The sequence below is a fragment of the Vanessa cardui genome, chromosome 27 (assembly GCF_905220365.1).
Source record: "Vanessa cardui chromosome 27, ilVanCard2.1, whole genome shotgun sequence".
Classification (NCBI taxonomy): Eukaryota; Metazoa; Arthropoda; class Insecta; order Lepidoptera; family Nymphalidae; genus Vanessa; species Vanessa cardui.
Window position 1 is genome coordinate 3,183,687 of NC_061149.1, and position 27,333 is coordinate 3,211,019.

At 30.7% G+C, this 27,333-nt stretch overlaps 3 protein-coding genes across 3 annotated transcripts; 1 reads left to right on the forward strand and 2 right to left on the reverse strand.

Moving 5' to 3' along the window:
- The first annotated feature begins 469 nt into the window (after window positions 1-469).
- On the forward strand, window positions 470-17,071 carry LOC124541058 (PC4 and SFRS1-interacting protein). Its single transcript, XM_047118866.1, has 17 exons — window positions 470-536; window positions 665-812; window positions 1,433-1,488; window positions 2,651-2,810; window positions 2,991-3,092; window positions 3,840-3,920; window positions 3,999-4,171; window positions 5,281-5,458; window positions 5,711-5,747; window positions 8,615-8,779; window positions 9,147-9,248; window positions 9,660-9,794; window positions 12,157-12,338; window positions 12,977-13,103; window positions 13,464-13,568; window positions 14,079-14,578; window positions 15,510-17,071. The coding sequence occupies exons 2-17, from the start codon at window positions 726-728 to the stop codon at window positions 15,564-15,566; spliced, it is 2,247 nt and encodes a 748-aa protein (XP_046974822.1). The 5' UTR covers window positions 470-536; window positions 665-725; the 3' UTR covers window positions 15,567-17,071.
- A 3,225-nt stretch (window positions 17,072-20,296) lies between these two features.
- Window positions 20,297-22,575, reverse strand: LOC124540948. Its single transcript, XM_047118722.1, has 3 exons — window positions 21,657-22,575; window positions 20,986-21,107; window positions 20,297-20,896 (listed from the first exon to the last, which is right to left on the reverse strand). The coding sequence occupies exons 1-3, from the start codon at window positions 22,573-22,575 to the stop codon at window positions 20,774-20,776; spliced, it is 1,164 nt and encodes a 387-aa protein (XP_046974678.1). The 3' UTR covers window positions 20,297-20,773.
- Window positions 22,576-23,590: 1,015 nt separating this feature from the next.
- LOC124541085 (translation machinery-associated protein 7 homolog) lies at window positions 23,591-26,176 on the reverse strand. The gene is made up of 3 exons (XM_047118910.1): window positions 26,034-26,176; window positions 24,634-24,756; window positions 23,591-23,889 (listed from the first exon to the last, which is right to left on the reverse strand). Exons 2-3 carry the CDS (start codon window positions 24,754-24,756, stop codon window positions 23,818-23,820), a joined length of 195 nt encoding a protein of 64 aa, XP_046974866.1. The 5' UTR covers window positions 26,034-26,176; the 3' UTR covers window positions 23,591-23,817.
- Between the last annotated feature and the right edge of the window lie 1,157 nt (window positions 26,177-27,333).

Below are 27,333 nucleotides of genomic sequence, written 5' to 3' on the forward strand. Positions count from 1 at the left end.
GTATTTATTGTTAATGTTACGATAAAAAAATAAATGCAATTTTATGAAATTTTATTATGATTAATTAATACAGCTTAGGATTTATTCATAGTTCTTTATTTCCATAAACATTTCTTCTTCTTTTTGACAATAATTTTCAACATTGAAACAACCCAAAATGAATGATTGTTCAAAACATATCTTTCCTTATCTTAAATGATGTTTGACTGAAAATTGTTTAAATATTGTGTTTATTTTGTTGTAAAAAATATAATTTGATTATTCAGTGCTAGCCACTGAACTTCATAAAATAAAATACTGTGTTCTACGTAAATAAATACCATTTATTTTACTGAGGATTATTCATTTACTTATGATGTAATAAATCTCTTTTATTTAATAATCGTAAAAAAATATATAAAACTATCTGTAATATACTTCTATTTATTTTAGTTCATGTTCATTATCTGTTCTGTTTCTTCTATTATATAATGTATATAGCAACATTGCAGCACGCCATGTTTATTTCTTTTCTTTGCCGTCATTTCGTTACCGCGGTAAGATTTTTAAGGTTATTTCTTATCATAGCGTCTTTTAAAAAAAAATAAACTAATACAATTCTAACCATAAAATAAAGTATCCTTTCTGGCAAATATCATTCGTAACGTTTGTTCTATTATTACAGTGTCCTTGATACAGCGGTGATTGTCAACAATTAAGTATTACATATTTTGTACACAGCCTCCATGAAGATGAGTAAAAAAGTCCGTGAATATAAGTCAGGGGACTTTATTTTCGCCAAAGTAAAAGGATACCCAGCATGGCCTGCAAGGGTAAGTCGTTTTTATATATAAACTACTTTAAAACCATTACAAATCGCTTTTTCTTATTTGATTAAGTTCGCGCGGTAAGTCAAAGAGTGACGCTTCTGAGCTAGCCTGATTAATACGGCGTTTTCACTGTACTTGAGGATGCTTTACTTACTATCGTCATTAAACATACCTTTGATGATTATATTATGTTTGAAAATTATTGTCCTAATGTCATAATATTTAGTGTTATGGTTATGTTAAAGATTTATTGTTTGTTAATACAAAAGCTTCTTTTGGAATCTTGTATATAATCCAAACGAAAGAATAGTTATGTTAAACTAACTATACATAGAAATTGATCACATAGTAGCTTATATCGTAAGAAAAAGGACCATATATAAATGTAATTACAATTAATAACATTTTATAGTAATATTAAAACAAAAATAAGCCATGAATAATTATTATTAAAAAATTGTATGGTGTTACCAATACATAATATGGTATGTTAATGAGTATGTAGTTGTTGATAAGATAGAATAAGGTTATTGAAATAAATAGGTAATAATTATAAAAGAAACATTTTTTTTGATTATTAAATAGTATTGTAATAAGTAATAATGTTAATAATTCTTCGACAGGTACAAAAATTGAATGGAAAGAGATATTTTGTATATTTCTATGGAACTGGCGAAACGTAAGTATATAAAAAATATTTGTTAAAGTTAATTTATTCATATTCTATGTGTCTATCATTCATGTTAAGTTAAAGCTAGTTACCCTTCTAATAAGCTATATTCATTATATAATATAAATATTATTTCAGTAGTCTAAATTTGGAGAAATAGGAAGTAAACCTATGAATTTGGATAGATTAAAAAAACATTGTTTACATGTTCAAGATTATTTATGTTTGCCCATATAAAATAATAATATGCCCATAAGATTTAAAAAAAAAAAAAAACCCTAGGTCGAACCTTTTTTTGGCTATTAATTTGGTCACATCTTGCACACTTTTATCATTTTACGAGAATTCTTTATGCATATCTATTTCCTACTCATGATGAAGTATATAATTTCATTTAAATGGGTGTGATTTTAGGATAACAACCATTTATTAATATTTTTTAGGCACAGATTTTATCAACTATAGATAATTTATTGATACCACTTCATTATATTAATTAGAATGTTGCCATATGTAGCTATGAATTTTGTAAATTGATAAAACATATCAATTTTAACTACAGATTTACTTAAGTTCTCTTAAAAACTATTTATTTAGATGGCAATGCATTCAGATTGACACATTATCATCACTATAAATAAACGAAAACTACTATATCAACAGAAAATAATAAACTGTTTAATTTCTTTTATCTACAAAATGTATGATATGTTCCATATAAACATGCGATAATCACCTACGTACATTGTAAACATTATTGTTTTGCTTACATATTTAGAGTATTGTTCATATATTAATGAAAATTATTTGTTTTTACCCTCATAATAAATGATTTCCTTTGATTTCATTTACAATCAGTTTCATTATTCTTTCATTATGATGTATGAAATCTTCTAACTAAGTACACATAACCAACTATAAGTATATTATATTTAAGTACTATAACTATTGATGAAGGAGAGAGTAGATTGAGAGATATGAGTCCCAATCGTATATTTAAATATTCCACTTGTCTTTCCAACAGCTCTGCTATATAATGCAGATGAACAATTCTAAATTAACAAATCACTTTATATTGACGTCTAAAGTTCCAATATCCAGTATTGATCACCAATATACAAGAGGCTATTCAAGAGATGGTTTTTATAATTATTTTATAACTTTGTTTCAGAGCAAATTTACCACCGAATATGATATTCGATTATGCGGAGAATAAAGATAAATTTCTAACCAAGATGGTTAAGAGACGTGACTTCAACGATGGTGTGAAGCAGATTGAATATGATTTCGCGAATAATGTGCCTTTGGAACAGGTCGTTGGACTGGCAGAGGTAAATTGGAATAATAAGAATTCATAAGTGCCTAAAATTAACATTTCTAAAAGATGCATGTGTGCACCTCAGTTCTATTTTCCTTGCAGTATGTCAGTGTGTTAAATGTGTTTGATTAAAGTCTGTTCAAGAAGACGCCTATCTCCGATATTAATATCTTCGTTTATTATGTTATTTCAGGCTTCTGAAGGTGCTAACAATACTATTAATGAATCTGCAAATGAAACTATGGATGATTCTACTGCAGATACTACAGCCGCTGATGAGACAATGACAGAGGAAGTGAGTAATTTTATACACTTGATATAAAAATATATTAAATTTATTCACATAAGAATTAATAGCATTAAGTACTTAAATATAAACTAGCGGTCGCTCGCGGTTTCGCTCGTGTATTAGTATATAAAAGATAGAGATATAGATATGGTATCGCGGACTTTTTTGTAGAAATAAGTAAGACGAACCAGGTAGCCATACATTGTTTTTAATTTTAAGTAATTGTTTAGCCAGTGCATGCAAATAATTCTGTTTTATGAGATATTTTTTTCCAAAACTTGCTAGACGAAAGTTGTCATAGCTCGGTTAATATAAATGTTATAGAAACAATTTATAGTCTATAGCACTCAGGAATAATGTAGCTTTCTGGCACTTAAAAAAAAATTAGAATTGGATTATGAGTTCCAGAGATTACCCCTACATACAAACTTACAAATTTTACCTCTTTATAATATTAGTATAGATTAGAAAAAGTTACTGTATAAGTCTTGACCACATGGAATGGTGACACAAATACTAGTGACATTTCCTTGCTCACTTTCACCCACTTGTTACATATTCTACCACCAGACATATTTAGTATTGTAGATTTCTGGTTGGAATGCTATATATGGTATGCCAATGTCTACTGGCAAATAGCGGGTGGATAACTTACCGTAACTGGCAAAGACGTCTGTTAAAAAATAATAATAATGAAATCACTATACAAATGTGTTTGTATAAGTAAATATTTTGACTCATTTCCATTTTCAGAACACAACACAAAACGATACAGGAATCGAAGATTCGGACGAAACCGGGGCTTTAGTTATTGATGAAGGAAAGGCGGTCATAGTAAGTATTGCATAAGCATAATAGCTTTTTATTCGGTAAAATCAAATATATCTGGATTTAATAAAAAATTTCTTTCAGCAAAAAGGCCGAAAATCTACAGCTAAAACTCCAGCCAAGGAACCCTTAAAGGCAAAGGAGCCAAAGACTCCACGAGGACGAGCAAAGAAAGATGAGGCAGAGGAATTGAAGGACGATGAAAAGAAAGAAGACGAAATTGTAAGCAGAAGTGGAAGAAAAATAAGGCCTAAGCGGTAATTATAAGAATTCTGTTTGAAATAGTTGATGGATATTCAAGTTTAGTTCCATAATATTATTAGTGCAATGATTTTACACGAAATTTTAATCACATATGCCCTTTTTCTTATGAAGGTGTCTCTCGGTCCGATTCCAGTGATCATTGTTCATTTCCTATTCCCTTACTGTCCTATCTGATCAGAGTAGATTGGGAACATAGATTTTGCTAGAAGATAATTTTAGTCACTTTTTACTACCATAGACATAGACTGGGGTGTCTTAATTAAAACTGTCATAGACAATATAATGACGTTACTTGCATTCCAACTACTGAACTTAATTTCCTAATAAAACATTGAGTTATTTTATTTGGATTAATTAAATAGCAATGACAGTAAGATTCTGTCATTGTTAATATAATCCATAGATAAATAAAGTCAATGCCGAAATGAAACTCCTTAAGTCTGAGTTTAATTTGCGATTATGACATACATATTAAAAAAAATTGTGTTTTATAATATCTCTATGTTGATGTATTGTACAGACAGATTAATTATTTGATTATAACCCCAATGTCTACATATTTTAGGGCTCATTTTCAATCGCGAGTTTTTTAATTCACCACAACATTTTGATTGTATTAATATAGAACTAAACTTTTTAACTATATTTTTCTTGGTGGTAGGGCTTTGTGCAAGCCCATCTGGGTAGGTACCACCCACTCATCAGTTATTCTACCGCCAAATAACAGTACTCAGTATTGTTGTGTTCCGGTTTGAAGGGTGAGTGAGCCAGTGTAACTACAGGCACAATGGACATAAAGTCTTAGTTCCCAAGGTTGGTGGCACATTGACAATGTAAGGATTAGTCAATAAATTCTTACAGCATCATTGTCTATGGATGATGGTAACCACTTACCATGGTGGCCCATATGCTCTAACCTATACCATAAAAAAAAGAAAAAGAACTCAAAAATTTAAAGTTTTTTGTCTGATACCAGTTTGCCACCATTCGAGAATTTAATAATAATTGCCAAGTAATTGGCATTGTGAATGTATGTAAATAAATCAAAAAGCTTAATATAAATCAGCTTTTGAATATTTGTCTTATTAATATTACCTTGTAGATATATAGACGAACAGACAGAAGATAATGCCACACTCCCGTCTCCCGCGCCAAAGAAACGTCGTGGGGGCTCCCCGCCAATAGACAAAGATAAAGAGAAGGAAAAGGAGAAGGAAAAAGTTGAACCACCCAAAGACAAACCTGAGAAGAATATTAAACATTTTAACGCCGTGCCTCAGGTATATTATATTCAATGTTAATTAACATACATTTTGTTACTAACATAATCTGATGGAATGGCAATTCAATTAGAGAAAATATACCATTTTCTTAAATGTTTCTTGTGAATGTATTTACTATGCTATTGAAATTTGTCAAAATCAACAAATGAAATGTATATATTATAATAAATTTATTTGTTTTCTAATGCTGATCATTCACAGTCAACATTCAAAAATATATTTCTATAATCTGTATTTTTTTTGTTCTAGTCTGAACTTGAAGATTTGAAAGAGCCTTTCACTCCAGGTAAGAATTTTAGTATTTTTTTTTAGATATATGTAAAAAAAAGAAATACAAACTTCAATATAAAAATATTTAATCATATAAATTAAAAAATATATTACTAAAATTACAATCCTTAAAAATAAACATTAAAACCCTAAAAAAAATTTGGCTGTTGCATTAAGATCTATAGCTTAGATAAAAAAAAAAAACAAAATGAATGATTTCAAAAATATTCGATTTTTAAATTTCATTAATAGCGCGCGAAATTAGAACAATTTAACTTAGCTCTGTAATAACGTAATTAATTTAAAATGCTAAAACTTTTATGTATAACATTTAAATTATAATATTTTAAAGTTATAACAAGAATGTCTAGTATCTACGATGGATTTGTAACGGATGAAGCCGTATTCAGTCAGTATGATGACAATTTTGCGGAAGATTTTCATTGCTTCCAAGATGACTTAACTAAAAATTGGCCCGCAATTGAAATTGGTAAGTTTTGATTGAGTTATAAATGACAAATCACGTATTTTTATTTAGTTAGGCAAGTGAGAAAACTCGTGTTTGTTTTTGTACTAATGAGTTTTTACGTATGTCAGTACTTAATTTTTTTTTATTCTTCTATCATTGCAAAGGATGATTTTGTTTATTGATTTCGGTTATAATTTGGTCTCATTTTAAGGTGCACTAGAGCAATATGCTGAATATCATAAATCCTAAATTTTATTTTGAATTTCAAATTACAAAATTAGATCGTATAAGAATAAAACCTTACTGAGATATGAATGGCTTACCCGACAGTAATTACACTTATGAGCTAATACCGTATTTTTTACTCGATATAGATAATTCTACTGGATATGATTTATTTTATTCTAGTATTCATCCAGCTAGAGAAAAAATAAACAAATGTCTTATACAACACAATATTATGAAATGTTTTTATAAATTTTATATTTTTATTTCCTATTTAAAAATATTACAATGGAAATATTTCAGAAAACAACTCCTCAGCTTCGGAAAATTGTCAAACCAATCAAGCTCAAATGGACAGTATAAATTCAAATAAAACATTAAAAGTCATACCAAAAGAACATTCTAATACTACATCATCAAAAACAAAAAAAAAGTTTAAAACTCCAGTAAAGAATTTAAAAAGAAATAAAAATAATGACTTACTAAAAAAAGGTCAAAGTGATAAAAATAACAATACAGAAAATACTGACTCTAATCTACATATAAATCATATTGGAGTAAATGAACATATTCCAGATGTAATGCCATTACCGTATGCCACAGATAATTTATACAAAAATAAACCGCCAAAATTAAATTCAAATAAAGAATTCTCATTCAACGGACTCATATTAGGTTCTTCTAATGTTCTCAACGGTGAAGATATGTTATTATGTGCGTCTCAAACATCTCAACATTCAGAAGACATGTCCCAAAATACTGTTTCTAATAAATTGTCTCGTAATAATTCAGTCTGTTCCGTTACATCATTAAATAAAACATATAAAAATTTAGATATAAAGAGTAGTGAAAATGTTCAACTCTCAAAAGGTTCTTTAACATGTAATAATAATAATAAAGTAAATAAAGAAATTTCTCAATGGACTGTCAATAATAAAATACCTATGGGTGATGATTTTTTGAAATTGTTTAATACTGAAACTATTAAGAAACCAAAAAAAATGGTACCAATGTCAACACTATTTGGTGATATGGGGTTGAATTTCAATTATTCGGATTATATCAAAGAGTTTGGAAATATCAAACAAGATTCTGATTTAATTGATGAAGCTAACGAGACTGCTAAGAAAATTCTAGAAATGTACCCGAATGAAAATCAATTATTGATAAATATGAAATATAAAAAATGAATTTATGATTTGTTAATAAATGTAGTGTATAAAATTTTACTTTTATTTTGTTGTTAAAACTTTTTAATCACAATATTGGTTTTAAAAGGTAAATATTGTATTGATTTCTATACCTGCTATATGTATATGTATATCACAACAGTTGTGATATACATATAGCTTTGCTTACATTGTTTAATTTAATTTAAATGTTTAAATAGTCGAGTCGAGATGGCCCAGTGGTTAGAACGCGTGCATCTTAACCGATGATTGCGGGTTCAAACCCAGGCAAGCACCGATGATTCTCCGATGATGCTCAGCGGTGAAGGAAAACATCGTGAAGAAACCTGCCTGTGTCAAATTTCGTAGAAATTCTGCCACATGTGTAGTCCACCAACCCGCATTGGAACAGCGTAGTGGAATATGTTCCAAACCTTCTCCTCAAAAGGAAAAAGAGGCCTTTAGCCCAGCAGTGGGAATTTACAGGCTGCCGTTGTTGTTTAAATAGACTTGCTCACTCATAAGGCTAGTAAAAAGTTACACGAAGTACCGTTATTTGGTGATAGAATAATTTTTAAAGTCACCAGCGAGATGATTCATACAGATCTACAAATGCACATTTCCCGTTTAAAGAAAATGGTGATTTGGTGTTAAAAGCATAAGGTAGAATTTCGAACACCAATGGACGGATTTGCGTAAAAAACTGTGACCTTTTTTGTTGTGGCCTTTGGGTAAGCATGTATATGTAGGTACCAGCCACTCATTGTTATATATACAGCAGTACTTAGTATTGGTGTTTTCCTGTTTGAAAGGTGAACGAGCCAGTATAATCAAAGGCACAAGAGACATAACATATTAGTTCACAAGGTTAATGGCGCATAAGCGATATAATCAAATAAATTGGAGAGGCTTATGTCCAGCAGTGGGCGAAGATGGGCTGATTATGATGAAGCGATATTAGGGATCGTCAACATATCTATATTTATCTATTTTTTTATCTATTTTTTATTCCCCCATCAGAAGACGCAGACAAAGAGAACATCGTAATAGCGTACCTGCCGTCCGGACAGTACATCGGTATCAAGCTGTTCCAGTCTAGACCAAACAGCTTCAAGAATGACAGCATTCGTTTACAGTGGGACAGACAGGCTGCCTCCAACGCTCTCACACTGAAAATGCAACTAGGTACGTAAACAGTATATTTTACTGTAATTATTTCATTAATTATAATATATTATTTATATTCATGCTTTTTAGATCTGATTAAATAATATAATGCTGATCAATTTAATTTCGATATCTGTGAACTAATTGGCGACCTCCGTGGTCTAGTAGTGTTTACACCGGTTTTCATGGGCCCGGATTCGATTCCTGGTCTAGTCGATATAGAAAAAGTTCGTTAGTTTTCTATGTTGTCTTGGGTCTGGGAGTTTGCGGTGCCGTTACTTCTGATTTTCCATAACACAAGTGCTTTAGCTACTTACATTGGGATCAGAGTAATGTACGTGATGTTGTCTTATATTTATTTATTTATTGCATTAATGTGTTTCAGAAAAGGGTCAAATAACAGCACAGTCGGTGTTAGCTCAATTAGTAATGGATCTGAATCTCACTGACGAAGAAAAGGCTACATTGGATAAGGAGAGAGAGACAGGTATATATTTTTATTTCTGGCGCGAATTGTAGCGAGTCAGTTCGCTTCTGTCTTTGCGGTCTAGCTATATATATAGTTTTGTTATCTTGTATCCGGCTAGAAGGGCCACATTTTTAATTTGTTATTTCTTTATTTTTTTATACTTTTTGCCATAGAAATCATCTTGGGTTTATCTAGAACCATTCAACTAAGTTAAATAGTATATAGAGGATAAACATTAAACGACCTCCATGGTGAGTGGTGTGTACACCGGTTTTCATGGGTACGCCACTCTGAGGTCCCGGGTTCGATTCCCGGCCGAGTCGATGTAGATTACTTTATTACAAGTGCTTCAGCTACTTACATTGGGATCAGAGTAATATATGTGATGTTGTCTCTTATTTATATTTATTTATAAACATTAATTTACAGATGAGAAGAAATCGCGTGTTCAATTCTTGAAAACGGAAATGAAGTTGATAGAATTGGACGCCAAGATCAAAACCTGCCTGTGTCTCGAGAAGGCCGATACAGAATTATGCTTGAAATTATTGGATGAACTAATGGGTACGTTTGCTAGTCATTTATAGTACAACACTACTTAGATGTAGCATCGGCAAAAATCGTAAAACCGATCACATCCGAATTGAGTACGCTATCCCAAATTATCAATATTTATTTTTTTATTGAATATGATCTTTACACAAACGTAATAACTTGTAATATCGTATGACACAATATATTCGTCAATTTGACGCGTCGATTTACATGCACTTGCTTTCTCTGACGCGTGAATCTATAGCGACGAATAGCGTCGAATGGCGCGATAGGGAGTTATTTCTATTGGTTGTATAAATCGGCAGTAATCGGTTTTAATTTCATTCCATTGCATTTTCCGATGCTACATCTAATTTGTGTCCTACTATAAAAAAATATTGGAATAGTTCTTAATGTTAAACTCACCAAAAATCAAAATATATTTCATTCAGGTAGGCTTTTATAACCACTTTTGAATTGTAATTTAATAACTGTAAGTGAAGCTACCACCGGTTCGGATAGTAGATGCTACCGAAAAGAAACGGCAAGAAACTCAGTGGTTACTCTATTTTAACGTATAAAAATACAGTCATGTTAGTTAATTACAATTCTATAAGCATGTAATACATCCTGCTTGGAAGTCAACAAGTATTAATTCCACGCTTTTTTATCGTCTATATAATCTTGTATTGAATAATATTTCCAATGTATTTTTCACAAATAAAATCAATTCAAAATAAACATTATTCAAGTAGGCTTTTACGAGCACTTTTGAATCGTCATTTTACAATTAAGCTTATTTAACTTCATGAGACACCAAAGTTGCCTTAATACCTTGCCCCAGGTGGATTAATTGATGTCACGGTAGCATGCGTAAGCGATCCCGTGGCGCCCGCCGAAGGATGGAGAGGGTACCGCTGGTTTTTTAGTGGGTAAACCCAGGAAACCGGGGAGTACCACCCCCCCCCCACCTTCCATCACGTGGGGGAAGCGTGTAAAGAAATTGAGATAATGTTAAGATACTGACTGTTGCTTCTCAATACATATTTTGTAATGTTTTGTATGTACGGAAAAATATTAATGTTTTTATGAGAAAATGTGATTCTCATAACATTGGTACGAGGAACAAACACAATCTTGTTACTCCTGTTACTCGACTGCATAGAGTCAGTAACTCTTTTGTGGGGCAATGTATACGCTTCTACAACAGGATCCCAGAAAGCGTTAAAAATGCTTCTGTTGCCAAATTTAAAAAAATTGTTAAGGAACGCTTGTGTGCAAAAGGTTACTATATAATTAACGAGTTTATGTTTGATAGCACACCTTGGGAATGAAACGATCGCCTCCTGGCTATTTCTAATCATGTACTACTATGTATCTTATTAATTTGACAAAAAAAAATAACAAAAAAAAGACCCGCTGAGTTTCTTTCGCCGGTTCTTCTCAGGTCAGGGTGTTCCTTTTTCCGAACCGGTGGTAGTGTTTATTTGACAATCAATAAGTAAGTGTGATGCTTTTATATTGAATAAAGGAATTTGTGTTTGAGTTTGAAAAAGCGTTTTTCCAGCTATGAAAAGAAAAGGTGGATTAATTGAAACAGAAAAGTAGAATAGGGAACATGCAAATATAATATTTATGAAAAATTTGCTATTTAAATGTTAAAAAAATATAAAAGAAGGGCCACTGCAAGGTTAATAATTGATATAGTTTTGTTTTTTTAACAATAATTACGAATTAAAGTAACGTGAAATGAAACGTATTTTAAAACACTAATAGAGCGTTCAGTGACGTCACTCCTGTAATGACTACATATTTAATAACATCATTCTTTGCCGTAAATTACAGTGTTTCAGATTTTTAATATAGTTGTGGTCTATGCTATATGGAGTTCTTTAAAATAAACACAAAAATAAAATAAATAAAAATTTTAACAAAAAGAAAAACCGATTTCAAACAAAACACTATTTTAAAACAAATGAATATGCACGAAAAAGTATTAAAAATAATTGCGTATTCAACATATTTTTTAGAGTCTTCCTAAGTTAAATGAAATGAAAAATATTAGACTACTTAAAAGTCGATTAACGATTATATCATGTAGTTATAATTATTGGTATATTTGGAGTCGGTGTCAGCCACGGTGCCCTTGCCCCAACAATCAAAAGAAAGAAGCGATACGAGCCCCTTGATTGATCCAGTATATTATTGTGTAAAAGTTTATTTGTAAAAAACATATTTGTTAAAGTATTCTCGTATTGTTTTTTGATATATATACTGTAGGGTTTTATTGGCGAATTGATAACCTCCTCCTTTTGGAAGTCGGTTGAATATTGCATCTTCCCTATAGTTTATATGTAATTGTAAGTGACGTGGTGTCTGTTGGCTTTTGCAGAGTTGGACGTGAAGCCGTTGATGCTGCTGAAGCACCCGACGTGCGTGGAGACGGTGAAGCGCATGCGCGCGTACGTCGGCAACACGCCCTCGTGGGAGCTCAGCGAGCGCGCCGTGCTGACGTTCTCGCAGCACGCGCTGCGCATACGGCGGCAGGCGGACGCGCTCTACGCCGCCATGCAGGTCCCTTGATATATACTATCACTGAATCGGAAGAAACGGCAACAAACTCGCATACCATGCCATGTCCTTGTTTATATAATTATCTAACAAACTAACAATTATATGTCCAACAATTATACTACCACTGACTAACAAACTAACAATTATACTACCACTGTCTCGGAAAGCAACGGCAACAACTTGGTGGTAGGGCGACGCGCTCTACGCCGCCATGCAGGTCCCTTGTTATATACTACCACTGAATCGGAAGAAACGGCAATAAACTCGCATACCATGCCATGTCCTTGTTTATATAAATGCTCTGTCCACAGTCTACTCGATGGTACTATCAAAACTTTTTATGAATGCTTGGTGATAAAACTTGCCTGTTATCAATAGAGAGTTGAAAAAGCTTAATTCTTAGATCATACAGTATTAGATGAGAAACTTTATAAGGTCTTTTAATAATGTTGGTTGATGGTATGCTTGATTGTTGTAATATAATAGGATCCTAAATTATAAGTGATCTTGCCAGAAAATCTTAAGCAAAAGCTTTATTCCACCTACATCTATTTTTAAATATATATGTATTTTTTATTTACTTTGTTCTTTTGTCATTCATTTGTATGCGTTTTTATAAAAATAATAAATTCTTTCAGGACCTCTTCACAACTCCCGAAGGGTTATCGTTTTGGGAGTTTTTCATGGAACGGGTTGCGCTGTTCAAGAAAGTGACGTCGAAGTTGTCATCTGATGAGCTGCTTGAATTGGTACATGAACCCTTAGGTAAGGGAACAATCTTGTTCAAAAATATTTTATGCAAATATATTGTAGCAATGACTTACAATCAACCGATTTCCCAGTCTGTCTAGTTATGCCAAATATAGTATATTTAAACCATTTTATTTTGCTACACACATAGATTATATTCAAGCTACATTACATAGATTATATTCAAGAAAATAATTAAATTTAAAGAACACATTGTAGGTACCAAAGGGTATTAGTTTGAGTCATCACCATACAGAGAAATTCTAAATAACAATTTACCTCATGTAAACCCAACTTTACTATGAAAATACCATTTTATTTATAGTTTTGTTTACCTAATGATAAATGCTAATGTCGAAAAAAATATTTGTACAGAAATGTCAGTGCCAACATCTCACACGATGAAAACTTCAGTGGAGGCTGCGAATGAGGAGGAACTGCAAGACGATGATGCCGGGAAGAAGGCGAAGTCTACGCCAGGTGCGTTGAGATTTGTTTTATAGCTATAATAACTATGTATAGTACGACACAACTTAGATGTAGCATCAGCAAAATTTCGCAAAACCGATCACATCCGAATAAAAACAATAGAATATGATCTTTACACAAACGTAATAACTTCTAATATCGTATGAGCTAATATATTCGTAAATTTGACACGTCGATTTACAAGCACTTGCTTTCTCGGGTCGAACTGACGCGTGAATCTATAGCGATGAATAGCGTCGAATGGCGCGATAGTGCTGTTTCTATTGGATGTGTTAATCGGCAATAATCGGTTTTATTGAATTTACCGATGCTACATAAGTTGTGTCGTACCATATATGGGTCCTATGACCGACTTTGGGATATATGCCAGTCATACAATTGTTATTCGTTATAATAAAATTATTAATATGGGTTGAACTTAATTAGAAAGCAATTAATATAGTTATGAAATAAATATAGTAATTAGTATAAATAATAAAGCAATACGATTTTTTTTTTCAGCGAAAACAAAGAAAACCAATAATACACCAGCGAAGCCGCCATTGAAACGACAGTCCTCCAGAAAACAAGAAGAGAAGGAAAGAGAGAAAGAAAAGGAGAAAGAAAAAGAACAGAGCACAGAGGACACGACAGACACGAACAGCAAACCAGACGAGACTGAAGATGTTGAAAATAATACAGAGACAAAGGAAACCACCAAAGACAATACAGAAGACAAAGACACCGACTGCACAGATGATAAAGACAAAGAGAATAAAAAGGACAGTAAAGATGACGCGGAAGAAACAGAAACAACAGATTCAACAGAGAACGCAAAAGAGACGGAAGAAGAGGCAAAGAGTATAGAAAAAGAAAAGGAGAGCGAAGAGGAGAAAACAGAAACACAAGATAAAGACAAAGCGAAAGAGGAAACGGAGAATGATAAAACAGATAAGAGCGATAAGGATGAAAAGGAAAAGGAGAAAGTTGAAGATGAGCCGCGAGCGAAGCGAACGAGAGAGGTGAGTGCAACTTATACGTTTACGATTTAATACTAGTAGTCGAGATGGCCCAGTGGTTAGAACGCGTGCATCTTAAGCGATGATTGCGGGTTCAAACCCAGGCAAGCACCGCTGATTCATGTGCTTAATTGGTCTTTATAATTCATCTCGTGCTCAGCGGTGAAGGAAAACATCGTGAGGAAACCTGCATGTGACAAATTTCATTGAAATTCTGCAACATGTGTATTCCACCAACCCGCATTGGAACAGCGTGGTGGAATATATTCCAAAACCTTCTCCTTAAAGGGAGAGGAGGCCTTTAGCCCAGCAGTGGGAATCTACAGGATGTTGTTGTTGTTGTACTAGTAGTCGCCCGTGGCTCCGACCGCGTTCTGGGGCGCTGGTTGTCATGTGTCGGGCAAAATAGTAACCTACGTCCTTTCTTGGAGTTCGAGTTTGCTTCATACCAAATTTCAAGAAATTCTGTAAAAATATATATATATAACGTTTTGGGATACCCGGTCCCCGATCTGTAAAATTCTTTAGGTTTTTGTAGTCGCCAGCGGCTTCGCTCGCGTTTAATGGTGTTTATGTTTATATGTTGATTCTTAACTAAAATGTAGATTTAAATTACTTTAAAGTGAACTGGGTAGATGCTTTTCCTTGCTGCTTTTAAGATCGACTAATAGATATAACTTAGTCTTTTGGAAATTATGTAACACTAGTATCCGTCCGCGGCTTCACTCGTTTTATGGTGTTTGTTGTCATATATGAGGCAAAAATATGGCCTATGCCCTTTCTTGGAGTTTAAGTTTGCTTCATACTAAATTTCAATTAATTCTATTTAGCGATTTGGTCGTGAAAGAGCTACATACAGACAGACAGATGGACAAAGTTACTTTCACATTTATAATATGAATATAGACTAATAAAGATGTTTATATAATTCCAGAGCAAGAAGACTGATCCACCCCCAAGATCACCGACCAAAAGAAAGTCTAAGTTTTAACGAAGAAATGCACCGGATTGTGTATCTCCGTTCAGTCCACAGCGTGTGGCCAAAGGTGATGAAATGAAACAGATATAGAACATACTGTTAACGAATTAAAATATATTTGAAATTGTAAATTACTCGTTAAATTAGAATGTAACTAAATACCATTAGTTATGGTGGATATATTAGATTCTAATATAGATTTTTAAATAATGAAAGAGTATTTTTTAATATGTATCGGTTGCTTACATTGGTGTTTGTATGTATGGTTTTGAATTACAAATATTATTTGATCATTAAATAGTCGTTCAGAGCTCATTGTTAAGTATGACTGTTGATTCCATTGGCCGGAGTAAGAATTTGAAACATGTTTGACCATTAATTGACGGATTGTCATTGATCAAGACGTATATAATCTGTGGTATTCATTATTGACTGTATATGACTATTAAATAGAAATATTTAGACTTGATGTATGTAGTTATGTGTTGAAATGTTTTCAAGCTTAAGGTTTGTTAATTTTTACTCCTCTGCCTCTGGAAAGTAGTTTAGGAGATTTTGTCGATTAAAGATTGTTCATATCAAGTCACAATCAAGAGTAAATACATATAACAGCGTATCCTTTATATGTTATTCAAATATAACGCCTTCATGATCATTATATATTTAGCGGAACGTCCAATAAATATAATAATCTAACATTCACTCCCAAAGTGTCTCGATCAGTGGTGGGCAAACATTTTTATAGGGAGTGTTCACAAAGCTTAAGAAATTCTAGAAGAGTGTCAGAATTATAGAAATAATTTTGTGTTGATCTTTAACAGTAATATTACAAAAACAGTTGCAATAATATTACAGTATTACACACTTGTGTGTAATGCCCCCGCCACACTTAAACTACGCGGTTTAACTTCACCTAAAGATTATGCATTAATCTACTAAGTAGAATCTATTTTATACTTTTCGATGGTCTAAAAATAATTGTAACGGGTCATACTATCCATGTCAATGGAACCGAGTGGGCCGGAGTTGTCCATCACTGGTCTAGGTCTATGATAAAACTCTTAAGAAGTGTTTACATAATTAAGTTAATAAAGTTAATTAGATATTTTATAACAAGTATACATTTATGTTATAAAGAATCTATTTAATCTTTACACATGATTCAACATCAACTTAATTAAAAAAAGATTCAAAGCAACGCGTTTGCCTTATATATTTATTATTATAAATAAATAATATAAAACTGATTTCTAAGCAGTTTTAAGATCATTAGTTGGATGTTTTGCTATATAATATAAAATGATCATGTAAGAGATAAAGCATATACCTAACATAAATAGTAATGCCTGTTTATGTATTATAATTACATTTAAAGATGTTTAGAGCTGATTCCACCACGCTGGTTCCCTTGTTCCTAATTTATTTCACATCTTTTGACTATGTGTAACAAGGTTTTTGCATGTAAACTTAATCGTATATGTCAATATTGAGTTATAATATATACATATGTATAGGTATCGTTTATTTTTCTTTCTCATTTTAATAATAAATATTGTTGGAAACATTTATAGAAATTGTACAAAATGGCAACATTTAAGTTGGAAATAATTTAAAGAAATTAAACTTAAGGTTCATCGTACATTGTTACCAATTTCAAATGGTAGTTGAAAGCATTGGGCCTATTATGTTAGATATAGAACTGCACTTAGATTTCGTCGTTTAACAGTTGTTTGAAACGTATTCAGCCTGTGACGCTGAGCCAATATAAATCAAATTCCATTATTCAATATAGAAGCATTAAATTTACTTATTTTATGTCAAATAAAACACTACCATCGGTTTGGAAAAGCAAAAATGGGTGCAGGAAATTGGGTGTGTTACTGTTGTCAATTTATGATTATTTACATAAATGTCCAATATCAATTAGATACATCCAGGATTGATTCATTTCCAAGTTTCATCGTCGATTTTACAAACTTGCAGACTTTTACTGTGAGAAGAAATCGAAGCTCACTGAAGCTTGAAATGTCATATTACGGATATGCGAAAATGACTGTCATAATTATAAATTTTATTGGATACACATATCAAAATCGCGTATCGTTAGTCGATTGTTAAGACTTCAGGAGTGAGATGCGAAGTGAATTCTTACAAAATCCAACGCTGAACAAATTATCCTATGAAAATGGAAATTAGTGGAAATCGCCTTTCAATATACACGAGTGCTAAATATACCAGTTAAATTTTTGTTAAGACAAATGTTTCCACTTTGTACAAATTAGTCTAGAATTGTCTTTATATATATACATTTGTATATAGAAAGCTGAGAAATATATTATATATATCTAACGATAAGCCTAATGCGCTGTATTATTGTATTTGGAGTTGTATTCCATTTGAAATATGTTTTGTCATAAACAAAACTGGTTCAATTTCAACTCATATATTTACTTTTAATACATTAATTTAACAGACATGTATGTCGAACTACATAGTTAATTGTATTTGTATAAAATTTAGAACACAAATATTGGTCGTACAATGAAGTTTATTTTCAAAAAGACGTGGAATAAAGATGGTTTAGTTATCATTTAAATATTATCCATATTAATACTATGAATACGAAAGTAACTCTGTCTGTGTGTTGCTCTTACGGATAATCTGCTGAACAGAAATCGGTAATACAAGCTGTAACTTCAAGGATGGATATGAGTACTTTTAATACTTGTAACGCCTGGTCTCACACAACACACACGGAAGATACTTTCTCATTTATAATGTTAGTAGTTGTTGGTTGATTTATTTGCGCTCGTGTGTAGTGTCAAATCAAATCAAAATAAACTTTATTCAAGTAGGCTTTATTCAAGCACTTTTGAATTGTCATTTTACATTTAATTGAAGCTACCACCGGTTCGGAAAGTAGATTCTACCGAGAAGAACCGGCAAGAAACTCAGTAGTTAATCTTTTTTAACATTTAAAAATGCAAAGGCATGTTAGTTAAATACAATTATTTAAATTAATATATCCTGCTTGGAAGTCAACAGGTATTAACTCCACGCTTTTTTATCATCTATAATAGGAGTCGCGGAAAATATCAAAATTGGCCTTGAACTGACATGACATTGGTTGAGACCGTATGGAATGTGCAAATAAATCAGGTTAATTTATCCTTACTTATTTGATTGTATGCCACATTCATTACAGGAAAACTGTATAATTAAGTATTATAAGTAAAAAGTAATAAGTGGTAGTTAAAAGTGACGTCAGCTCAGATATTTTACTTGAAAAGTAGGTGAATAACTTAGTGTTATATAAGTTTTAAATTAACGGTCATTTTTTGCGCTTCTGGTGCTGATGATAATATAAATTAGTATTTTAAATTTTATTTGTGTACGTAAAAGCTGGCTTTTAATTATTTTTAACGTAATTGATATTTTGATTAAATTATGTATATTGTTCAATTAAAATTATTTTTAAAACTCATGAATAATATTTTTGTAAACTGTATATTGTAAGCGCACTTTCACACATGTCTTTTCATAGGACTGTTTCTAAATCTGACAGACGAAACTTTTCAGCGACCTTTTGTTTTTTATTGAATCTGGAAAAAGGTCGTGTTTTGCGGGTTCTAATAAAATATCAAAAACGTAGTGTTGTGTGAACGTGGCCTAAATTACACTATTACACTAAACCCTCTTTGTTCCACGTTTAGGAATAATCATCTCAATATAATGTCAACGCACTTTTATTTATAAGTATAAAATAATTCGTATATTTTGTTAATTTGGTATCGTTCCAAATTATCATAGATAAGAAACTCACATTTTTGTTTAGTACACTAAGAGAATGTTAAGGATCTATAAGTACTGCTCATTATCATATACATTAAAAAAAAAATTTTACACTTGCGTTATTTGATGTTATTATGCAAAAATTACCTTAATCGTGTATATCAGATTAATATAAGTGCCTTGTATTTTAATTAACGACGCGCTGTTTATTAAAACGATTTCAATTTTTATAATTTCTAATTTTGTTTCGAAATTAAATATGTGAAATTTCTCAGTTGTTTTTGCATGTAATAATTTTTTTTTTTTTAATTAGTGATTTGATATAAATATTTAATTGGTGAATATTTGAAGTGGGATCGAATATATGATCTGTAAATAATTGGTATCGAAATGTAAAGTCGGTTGCGTAAAGTTAGTTTAAGATTATTCTAATTTACGGATTGTTGGTCTTCCAGTGTGTCGTGTTCGAAATATTTTCTCAATTAAAGTCCAATGTTACATAACAATATTGTTTTATATATTAGTTTTATATATAATAAATCCAATATTATATATAAATGAATACTGCTGTTATGTGTATTGTTCATAATATTGTATTGGTTAATTTTTGCATAACTACGTCCGATGAATATGACACAAATGACAGGTGTAAATTGAGCTTTATAACATTGTTTTATTCTTTAAATTATGTTTAGTTACTAAAAGTACATTGTTTTAATAAAGTTTACATCGTGGACTGTATTTAAATACGAGATGTAAATATCTAAAGATCGTAATAAACCTTTTTCTAAATCACTAATGTTTTTATTTATATGTATACATATATGTGACCGTATAATTGCAAACACAACACTGTTAGATTATAATCTATGTCGTGTAATTGGAAGCTGTCGAATAATTGTGAAGATTTTTCAAAATTGTAAAAATTTTCGATGTATAATAATATTCGGTTAGATTTTAGTAATTCAACTGAAATTTACTTCGACAGATTATAATCTACCGAAAATAATGCGTTAAATTCTAAGCGATAAGTTATTGTTTACAATCTCGCGAGACAGATAATTGTCTAACGGTATTCTATACAATAATATTTTCCATATTTTTAAAATTTTCTGTAACTCATTAATTTTTTTGCCCTAAATGTCCTTGAATATAATATATTTCTTGAGTGCATTAGATCAATAATTATGATGGAAATGTTACTTTTCAATAATTTTTAAACTGGATATTAAGTTTCATAACAAAGATTGAAATAATGGAAGCTTGATGTATGGAAATTGTATTTTGTATAACACAACAAAAGATTCAGTTATTGTAGTTAACATGCTCTGTTAGAATAAAAATCCGCACATATCAATAAATTTTATTTAAATATACATTTTTACCAAAGAATAAAACAAAATTCCAAAAAATAAATTAAAAATATTTCAATATCTTCTAGAACGTTTTCTTCTGTTTTCTATCGGATATAATTTTAATATTTTCTGTTCAGATTCATGGGCTTCATCCTTATCTATATACAAAAAAAAGTATTTATTTGTAACATCGTTCTATGATTATATCTTACGTTGAAAGGCGAAAGCTAACTGTGGTTTGTCTGTAACTACACAGTCAAATTTAAATTGAAACAAGATAAAACCTTCAGGATAGTTAAATTAGATTTAGGAGCAAACACTACCGAATACCATATGTCAGTAACTATTATTTCTTTATTTTTTATTAAAATAGTTAACAGCGGGTCAACAGTGTCCATAGACAAACCTACCAAGAAATATTACCCACCATTAATACCAATGCTCTACCTTATTTGGGAACGAAGATGTTTTGTATCTTATTTATATTGTACTGGAATACGCACAACAATCCACATCGCATCAAATAATTGATTATATTTTTGTTTTCACTATTGTATCTATTTGTTTAATTTTATTTTTTGTGTTGAGTCGAGATGGCCCAGTGGTTAGAACGCGTGCATCTTAACCGATGATTGCGGGTTCAAACCCAGGCGAGCACCACTGATTCACGTGCTTAATTTGTCTTTATAATTCATCTCGTGCTGCATCTGAAGGAAAACATCGTGAGGAAACCTGCATGTGTCTAATTTCATAGAAATTCTGCCACATGTGTATTCCACCAACCCGCATTGGAACAGCGTGGTGGAATATGTTCCAAACCTTCTCCTCAAAGGGAGAGGAGGCCTTTAGCCCAGCAGTGGGAATTTACAGGCTGTTGTTGTTGTTGTTTTCTTCACTTCTAAGATTTCTGTATTTTATGTATGTGGTGTACAATAAAATATAAACAATAACTCACAAGCATCTAACTCTGGATTATCCTGAAGCATCCGCATATCAAAACCGATCCCATCCACACCTGCGTTCATAGACGTGCCTGCACTTATAGCCTTATTTTGTACACACACTGTAGGTAAGGGGGTGTAATTACCACCAAACAAATTTATATAATCAACCCCTTCTGGTACCACGTGGTTATCACTTGCAACTGGTGAATGAAAGTAGTCGTGAATAATTAAATCTTGGTAATTTTGTGTCTCAATTTCAACTGTTATTTCTTTATTTCTATTGTTTATTATCAATCCGGCTCTTTTAGCTTCATCTTCATCTATAAATTCAAAGTCTGATGAGTGATAATCACTGCAATCTGAATCATTACTTTCACTGTAATCAATTTCAATAATACTTTTAATATCTTCGTCTGAACTTATCGATATTATATCGTTATCAACAAAAGGCGTTGTGTTGTTTAAATTTCCTTCATTAACTGCTCCGGAAATTTCTTGAACCGAATTTATATTATTATTTTCATCTGTTTTTATAGCACTTCCTTCTGTACTATCAATATTGTTCGAAATAAATATTTCATTAATTTTAATATATTTTTCAAAATCATAAAGAATTTCATTGTTGTTAATAGGTTTTGTTTTTCTAAATTCAAGTAAGCTTTTAAGATCTTTTAAATTATCTTTAGACGTAAAGCTTTCTGTAGCATCTATGTTGAGTTCTAGTGGTATAAATAATTTATTTTCAGTAACAGAAGTATGTTTCTTATTAAACTCTTTTAAAATGTTATTTAATTTATCTAGTTTTATAAATTCATTTTTATCATAGTCTTCTATATTTCCCGGTTTTTCATAAGCGTCATAAATATTATTTATATCATTTATAACTAAGTCTAATTCGTCTAAATCGAATACAAGCTCGTTTATATTCATGTATGAATTATTTTCTATAAAATTTTCATTTTTATAATCATTAAGAATTGTATCAAATTCTTTGAAGGGTAACTTACTTTCAGGTAATGTATTATCTATCGCATTAAGAGAAAATTTTGTATCATTTTCATATATATCAGTTTTATTTTCAATTTTAATATCTTTAGTATTTTGATCACTATTTATATCTATACAAGGAGTTTGTTTGATTTTGCCTTCTTTATTAAAATCATTATCTTCAATTATTGGGTTAAATTTTTGTTCATCTTTACATTCATAGTTATTTATGGTATTTATGCTACTTTGTTGGGTATTTATGCAATTATTAGCACAATTCATCTAAAATAATAAAAAAGGTAATATTAATATTGATGTAATAATTATATTCGTATAGTGTTAAGCAAGCTAAGGACTGAGGTTTAATCAAGCCTAATTGAATGAATACATTTTTCAGAAAATTAACAACATGATGAAAAAAAGTTTAGTCAATAAAGTAGTATTGGTAATTCTGATTTTCATTTTATTGAGTATCGTAACCATTTATAACTAACCTGAACTATATTTCGATATGAATTCAAATAACCTAACATACTATCATGTATCTTATTATTATCAATGAGAGTTTTATACATATACAACAAAAGACAAGTTAGACACTGAACCACACTCAACTAGACTGCTATAGCTAAGAAGAATAATATTTTATTTCCATTTAGATTATTTTTCTAAACTTTATCTATTATGAGTTAAAAAAGAGTATAATATGTTGAATAATGTAAATTGATGTTTCACACTTACTGTTATGCCAGTTATTCTCGTAAATTTTGAATATTCTTTCACTTAATAACTAAAATAAATACTAGTTTTAAACAGGATCTGTGATGAGAACCAGTATAAATTAAAATGGAGGGAAATATTGTTCTTACAATTTTTATTTTATTTTTTATAAACAAGGCAATGGCACAACACCATACAGTTAAGTAATTTAAATATTAATAAAAAAAAAAACAAGATATAACTTTGACACATTTATTTAATAATAATTATACATAATATTATAAATGTTAAAATGCAAAATGTACAGTTGAAATAGGCACTACTGTGGCAGTGCAGTGTTTTATTATTATGCAGCAATATAGCACTGATACAAAGTAAAGAGCAAAAACGAAAGATTCTTCAGTGTGTTCTTATACAATAATTTTAACCTATAAAATAAATATACATTAATGGAAAAATATTTTGTCACTTTTTGCCCGATTTTTTTATACCACCACTAACAAGAGGACCTTTCTGTGATGCTTTAGCCTTGGCTTCCTGCAAAATAAAAAAAAATAAAAGTTAAAACTGAAATTTAAAAAATAATGGGTATGATTAATTGATTTCAAAGAAAAATGTATAATAAATAAATTTAAATTTATTAATAGTAAATATTTATATTAAGAGTATGATCTCTCATTTTTGATAAGAATAAATATAATTTGAATGCATTAAATCATCGGTCAGTATTTATAGACATACAACAATTTATACATATTTTTTGCCATTTTAAATTCATAATATAGCACCCATCATGTTAGTAATCCATGACATTTGTTAGCACAAAAAATATATGTGCTTAAATATTTAAATATACATATAATTATGTACACACAAAGTATATGGTAATATATATTCACAGCTAGATATGAAATCTTAACAGTCCGAGTTATATTATAATAAATACATCATCTATATCTTTATCCATATTATAAATGTGAAAGTAACTGTCTGTTTGTTTGTCTGTCACTCTTTCACAACCAAACCATTGATATTTTGATAAAATTTAGTATAAAACAAACTTGAACTCCAACAAAGGACATGGGCTACTTTTTATGCCTAACATATGCCAACAAACAACTTAAAACGAGTGAAGCCACGGCGACTACTAATGTTATATAATTTCCAAAAGACTAAGTCATATCTAGTAGTCTATCTTAACAGCAGCAAAGAAAAGCATCTACCGAGTTCACTTTAAGTAATTTAAATCTACATTTCCTTTATTTTGGTTACAATACTTACTTCTAAAGCTTTTTGTTGTTCTTTCAGTTTCTGTTTTAGGGCTAAGTCATCATCGTCCAGTTCCCTCGCTGACTTTTTCGGTGCCTTCAAGGGCTTCTTCTTACCTCCTTCACGACCAGACATCTAAATATATGAAAAATATATTGTACGTACTAATTAAAAGTATCACTTGAAATTAGAACCTAATACATAGACACATGTGTGTTTTTTTTAAAATAGATCTTAGATTAGATAGATCGTGTATCTGTAGATATCTATCTAAGATATGGGCCATATGATGGTAAGTGGTAACAATTGTGAGACAAACGAATTGTGAGCTTTAAGAAATACTAAATAATGCCTTTTTTATATATATAGACACTGTAAGATATTAGTCATATAATGGTAAGTGGTCACTACTGACTGGGTTGTGCCATCACCAGCCTTCGGAACTAAGAAATTGTGTCTCTTGCAACAACAATTACACAAGCTCACTAATTCTTCAAGCCAGAACAATACTAAGTAGTTCTGTTGTGCAGTAGAAGAACTGATGATGGATTTGTGCAAGACATAGTTTTGCAATAGTAGTTTGCACAATGTTCTCACAACATGGCATAGCTAAAGTTTTAACATTTTAACTCCACAACAATGTTTTTTTTTTCTTTTTTATTTATAAAGGAGATTGCAATAGTATTTTTTGGGTAATAAATAGAATTCTAACTATACATATATAACTGTATAACTGGCTGCTAATAAAGTAAGTTGTTTAAATGATTTATTAGCTAATCATAAAATTAACTATGGTTACTATATAAATTCAGTGGAACATGCGAAATATATCCAGTTATATAAAAAAATGAGAAATGAATGTTACAAAAATCTTTCAATCATTGTAAAAGTTTTTTATTATGCTATCCATGCCATTAATATCAATAAATATATTATGCGTTTTAAAATTAGTTTTTTTTTTAAATAGCTAAGTGTGCAAATGCCTATTTTAATTGACCATGCTCCAAATTTATAAAATCGATTTAAAAAAGTAATAGGAATAGTCGTTTATGTCAGGATCTTAAAAACATTCCTTTAACTAACAATTAAAAAAAAAAAAAATCTTGTTAAGTGGCCGATGCTTAGTTTCATGTAGGGGAGGCGCAAGTTAAATATACTAAAAATGTTTGATATATTTTGAAGGTATGAAAATATAATAAATCAAAATAATATCAGCTTAATATGGCATTCGGCTTTAAACGACGTAACTGACTCGCATTGCGTCGGTCTGAACGAATGCTTTTCAAACTACATTTTAGAGATAACCTATAAAACTACTATAAGCTAATTGAATACACGAAACTTCCTCTAATTAAAGAAATAGGCAGACTAAAAAGTTATGCGTAATGATATTTAATGTAATAATTACTTACATTTTATGATTATTTTATGACAATTTAGAGAAAACGAAAAAGTAGCACACTATAATATATGACGTATTTTGTATCTTTTAAAATTTTGTATTTGGCAATGACAGAAGGATTAGCCCTAACAAAATGTCTATGGTAATATTATCTATGTCTAATACACATAGAGAATAAATTATTGACTATGGCATGGTTGTTCGTAATTAATTTTATTATAATTATCAATATTATTCTACCGGTTTATTTTTATGGAATCGGTTTTGATTTATTACATAGATCGTTTACTAATAATTATTGTTAATATTTGATTACTTATGTGGAGCATTTTTAATTATTTACGTTGAAACATAATACATATGATTATTGAAAGGTTTAAGACCTTAAAAAAATCTTTTATATATTAGTATGATGAAAATTAAAAAGTTTCTTTTTAAGTGTTTATTAAATACAAAATTAAATTTATTTTAATAATTTTAGTTTTCTGTTTCTGCCTGTTTATAACAGTATTTCTTCAAAATATTTATGCAGAATCTTTTTAAGCTAATAAAAATATGTTCATACGCAATACTTTTTATTTTAAAATGTCACCGAATAATACAATTTGGTTCAAAGTTTTACTATTTCATACGTACTAAAAAGGCAAACTAACCAGTCTCGCAATTTCATGCCTTAAAAACTGATATTAAAATTAGCTATAAGCCATAACGTATACCCTTTGAAAAATGTAATCGTCGGGAAACGGGGTCGGTATGAAAGCTAGCACAGTGCTGGCAAATTGTGTTTGAAGGTTCCTGCATGCACTTAGCGCGCGTCACGGCGACGCGTCACACCGAAGTGTAATCGTCTGGATTTTATTATACCACTAAGACCGGCCCCGGTTTCCCATGGGTGTAATGCAGACTAAATATACTGCAGAATGTTTTCAAAAAGCCTATCAAGATCTTTGTAATGTATACAATACTGTAACTACATTATTTTGATCTATCTCGTATGGTTCAGCCAGCGTCTGCACTATAAGCGCAAAAAAATTGTTTATTAATGACATAGACCTCTAAAACTATCAGTGTTCCTTTACTATATTGTACATGTGTTAAAAATATTAACTATTCCCTTGAATCAATCTATCTATTAAAAGAACCGCATCAAAATCCCTTGCGTAATTTGAAAGATCTAAGCGTAAATTGGGACAGACAGCGGTAAGCGACTCTGATATATACGTGTAGATTGCGAACGATCATAACTATATTTATTTAAAATTTTAATCAAGCTCATTAAATAGTATAACCACCATTTCTATTATCCGTTT

Coding starts and splice junctions, on each gene's coding strand:
- LOC124541058 (XM_047118866.1), top strand. CDS start 726: ATGAAGATGAGTAAAAAAGTCCGTGAATATAAGTCAGGGGACTTTATT. Junction 2,811..2,990: donor AGGTCGTTGGACTGGCAGAG/GTAAATTGGAAT, acceptor ATGTTATTTCAG/GCTTCTGAAGGTGCTAACAA. Junction 9,795..12,156: donor ATTATTGGATGAACTAATGG/GTACGTTTGCTA, acceptor TGGCTTTTGCAG/AGTTGGACGTGAAGCCGTTG.
- LOC124541085 (XM_047118910.1), bottom strand. CDS start 24,756: ATGTCTGGTCGTGAAGGAGGTAAGAAGAAGCCCTTGAAGGCACCGAAA. Junction 23,890..24,633: donor AACAACAAAAAGCTTTAGAA/GTAAGTATTGTA, acceptor TTTATTTTGCAG/GAAGCCAAGGCTAAAGCATC.
- LOC124540948 (XM_047118722.1), bottom strand. CDS start 22,575: ATGAATATAAACGAGCTTGTATTCGATTTAGACGAATTAGACTTAGTT. Junction 21,108..21,656: donor TAATCCAGAGTTAGATGCTT/GTGAGTTATTGT, acceptor ATTTCTTGGTAG/GTTTGTCTATGGACACTGTT. Junction 20,897..20,985: donor CTAATTTAACTATCCTGAAG/GTTTTATCTTGT, acceptor ATATAATCATAG/AACGATGTTACAAATAAATA.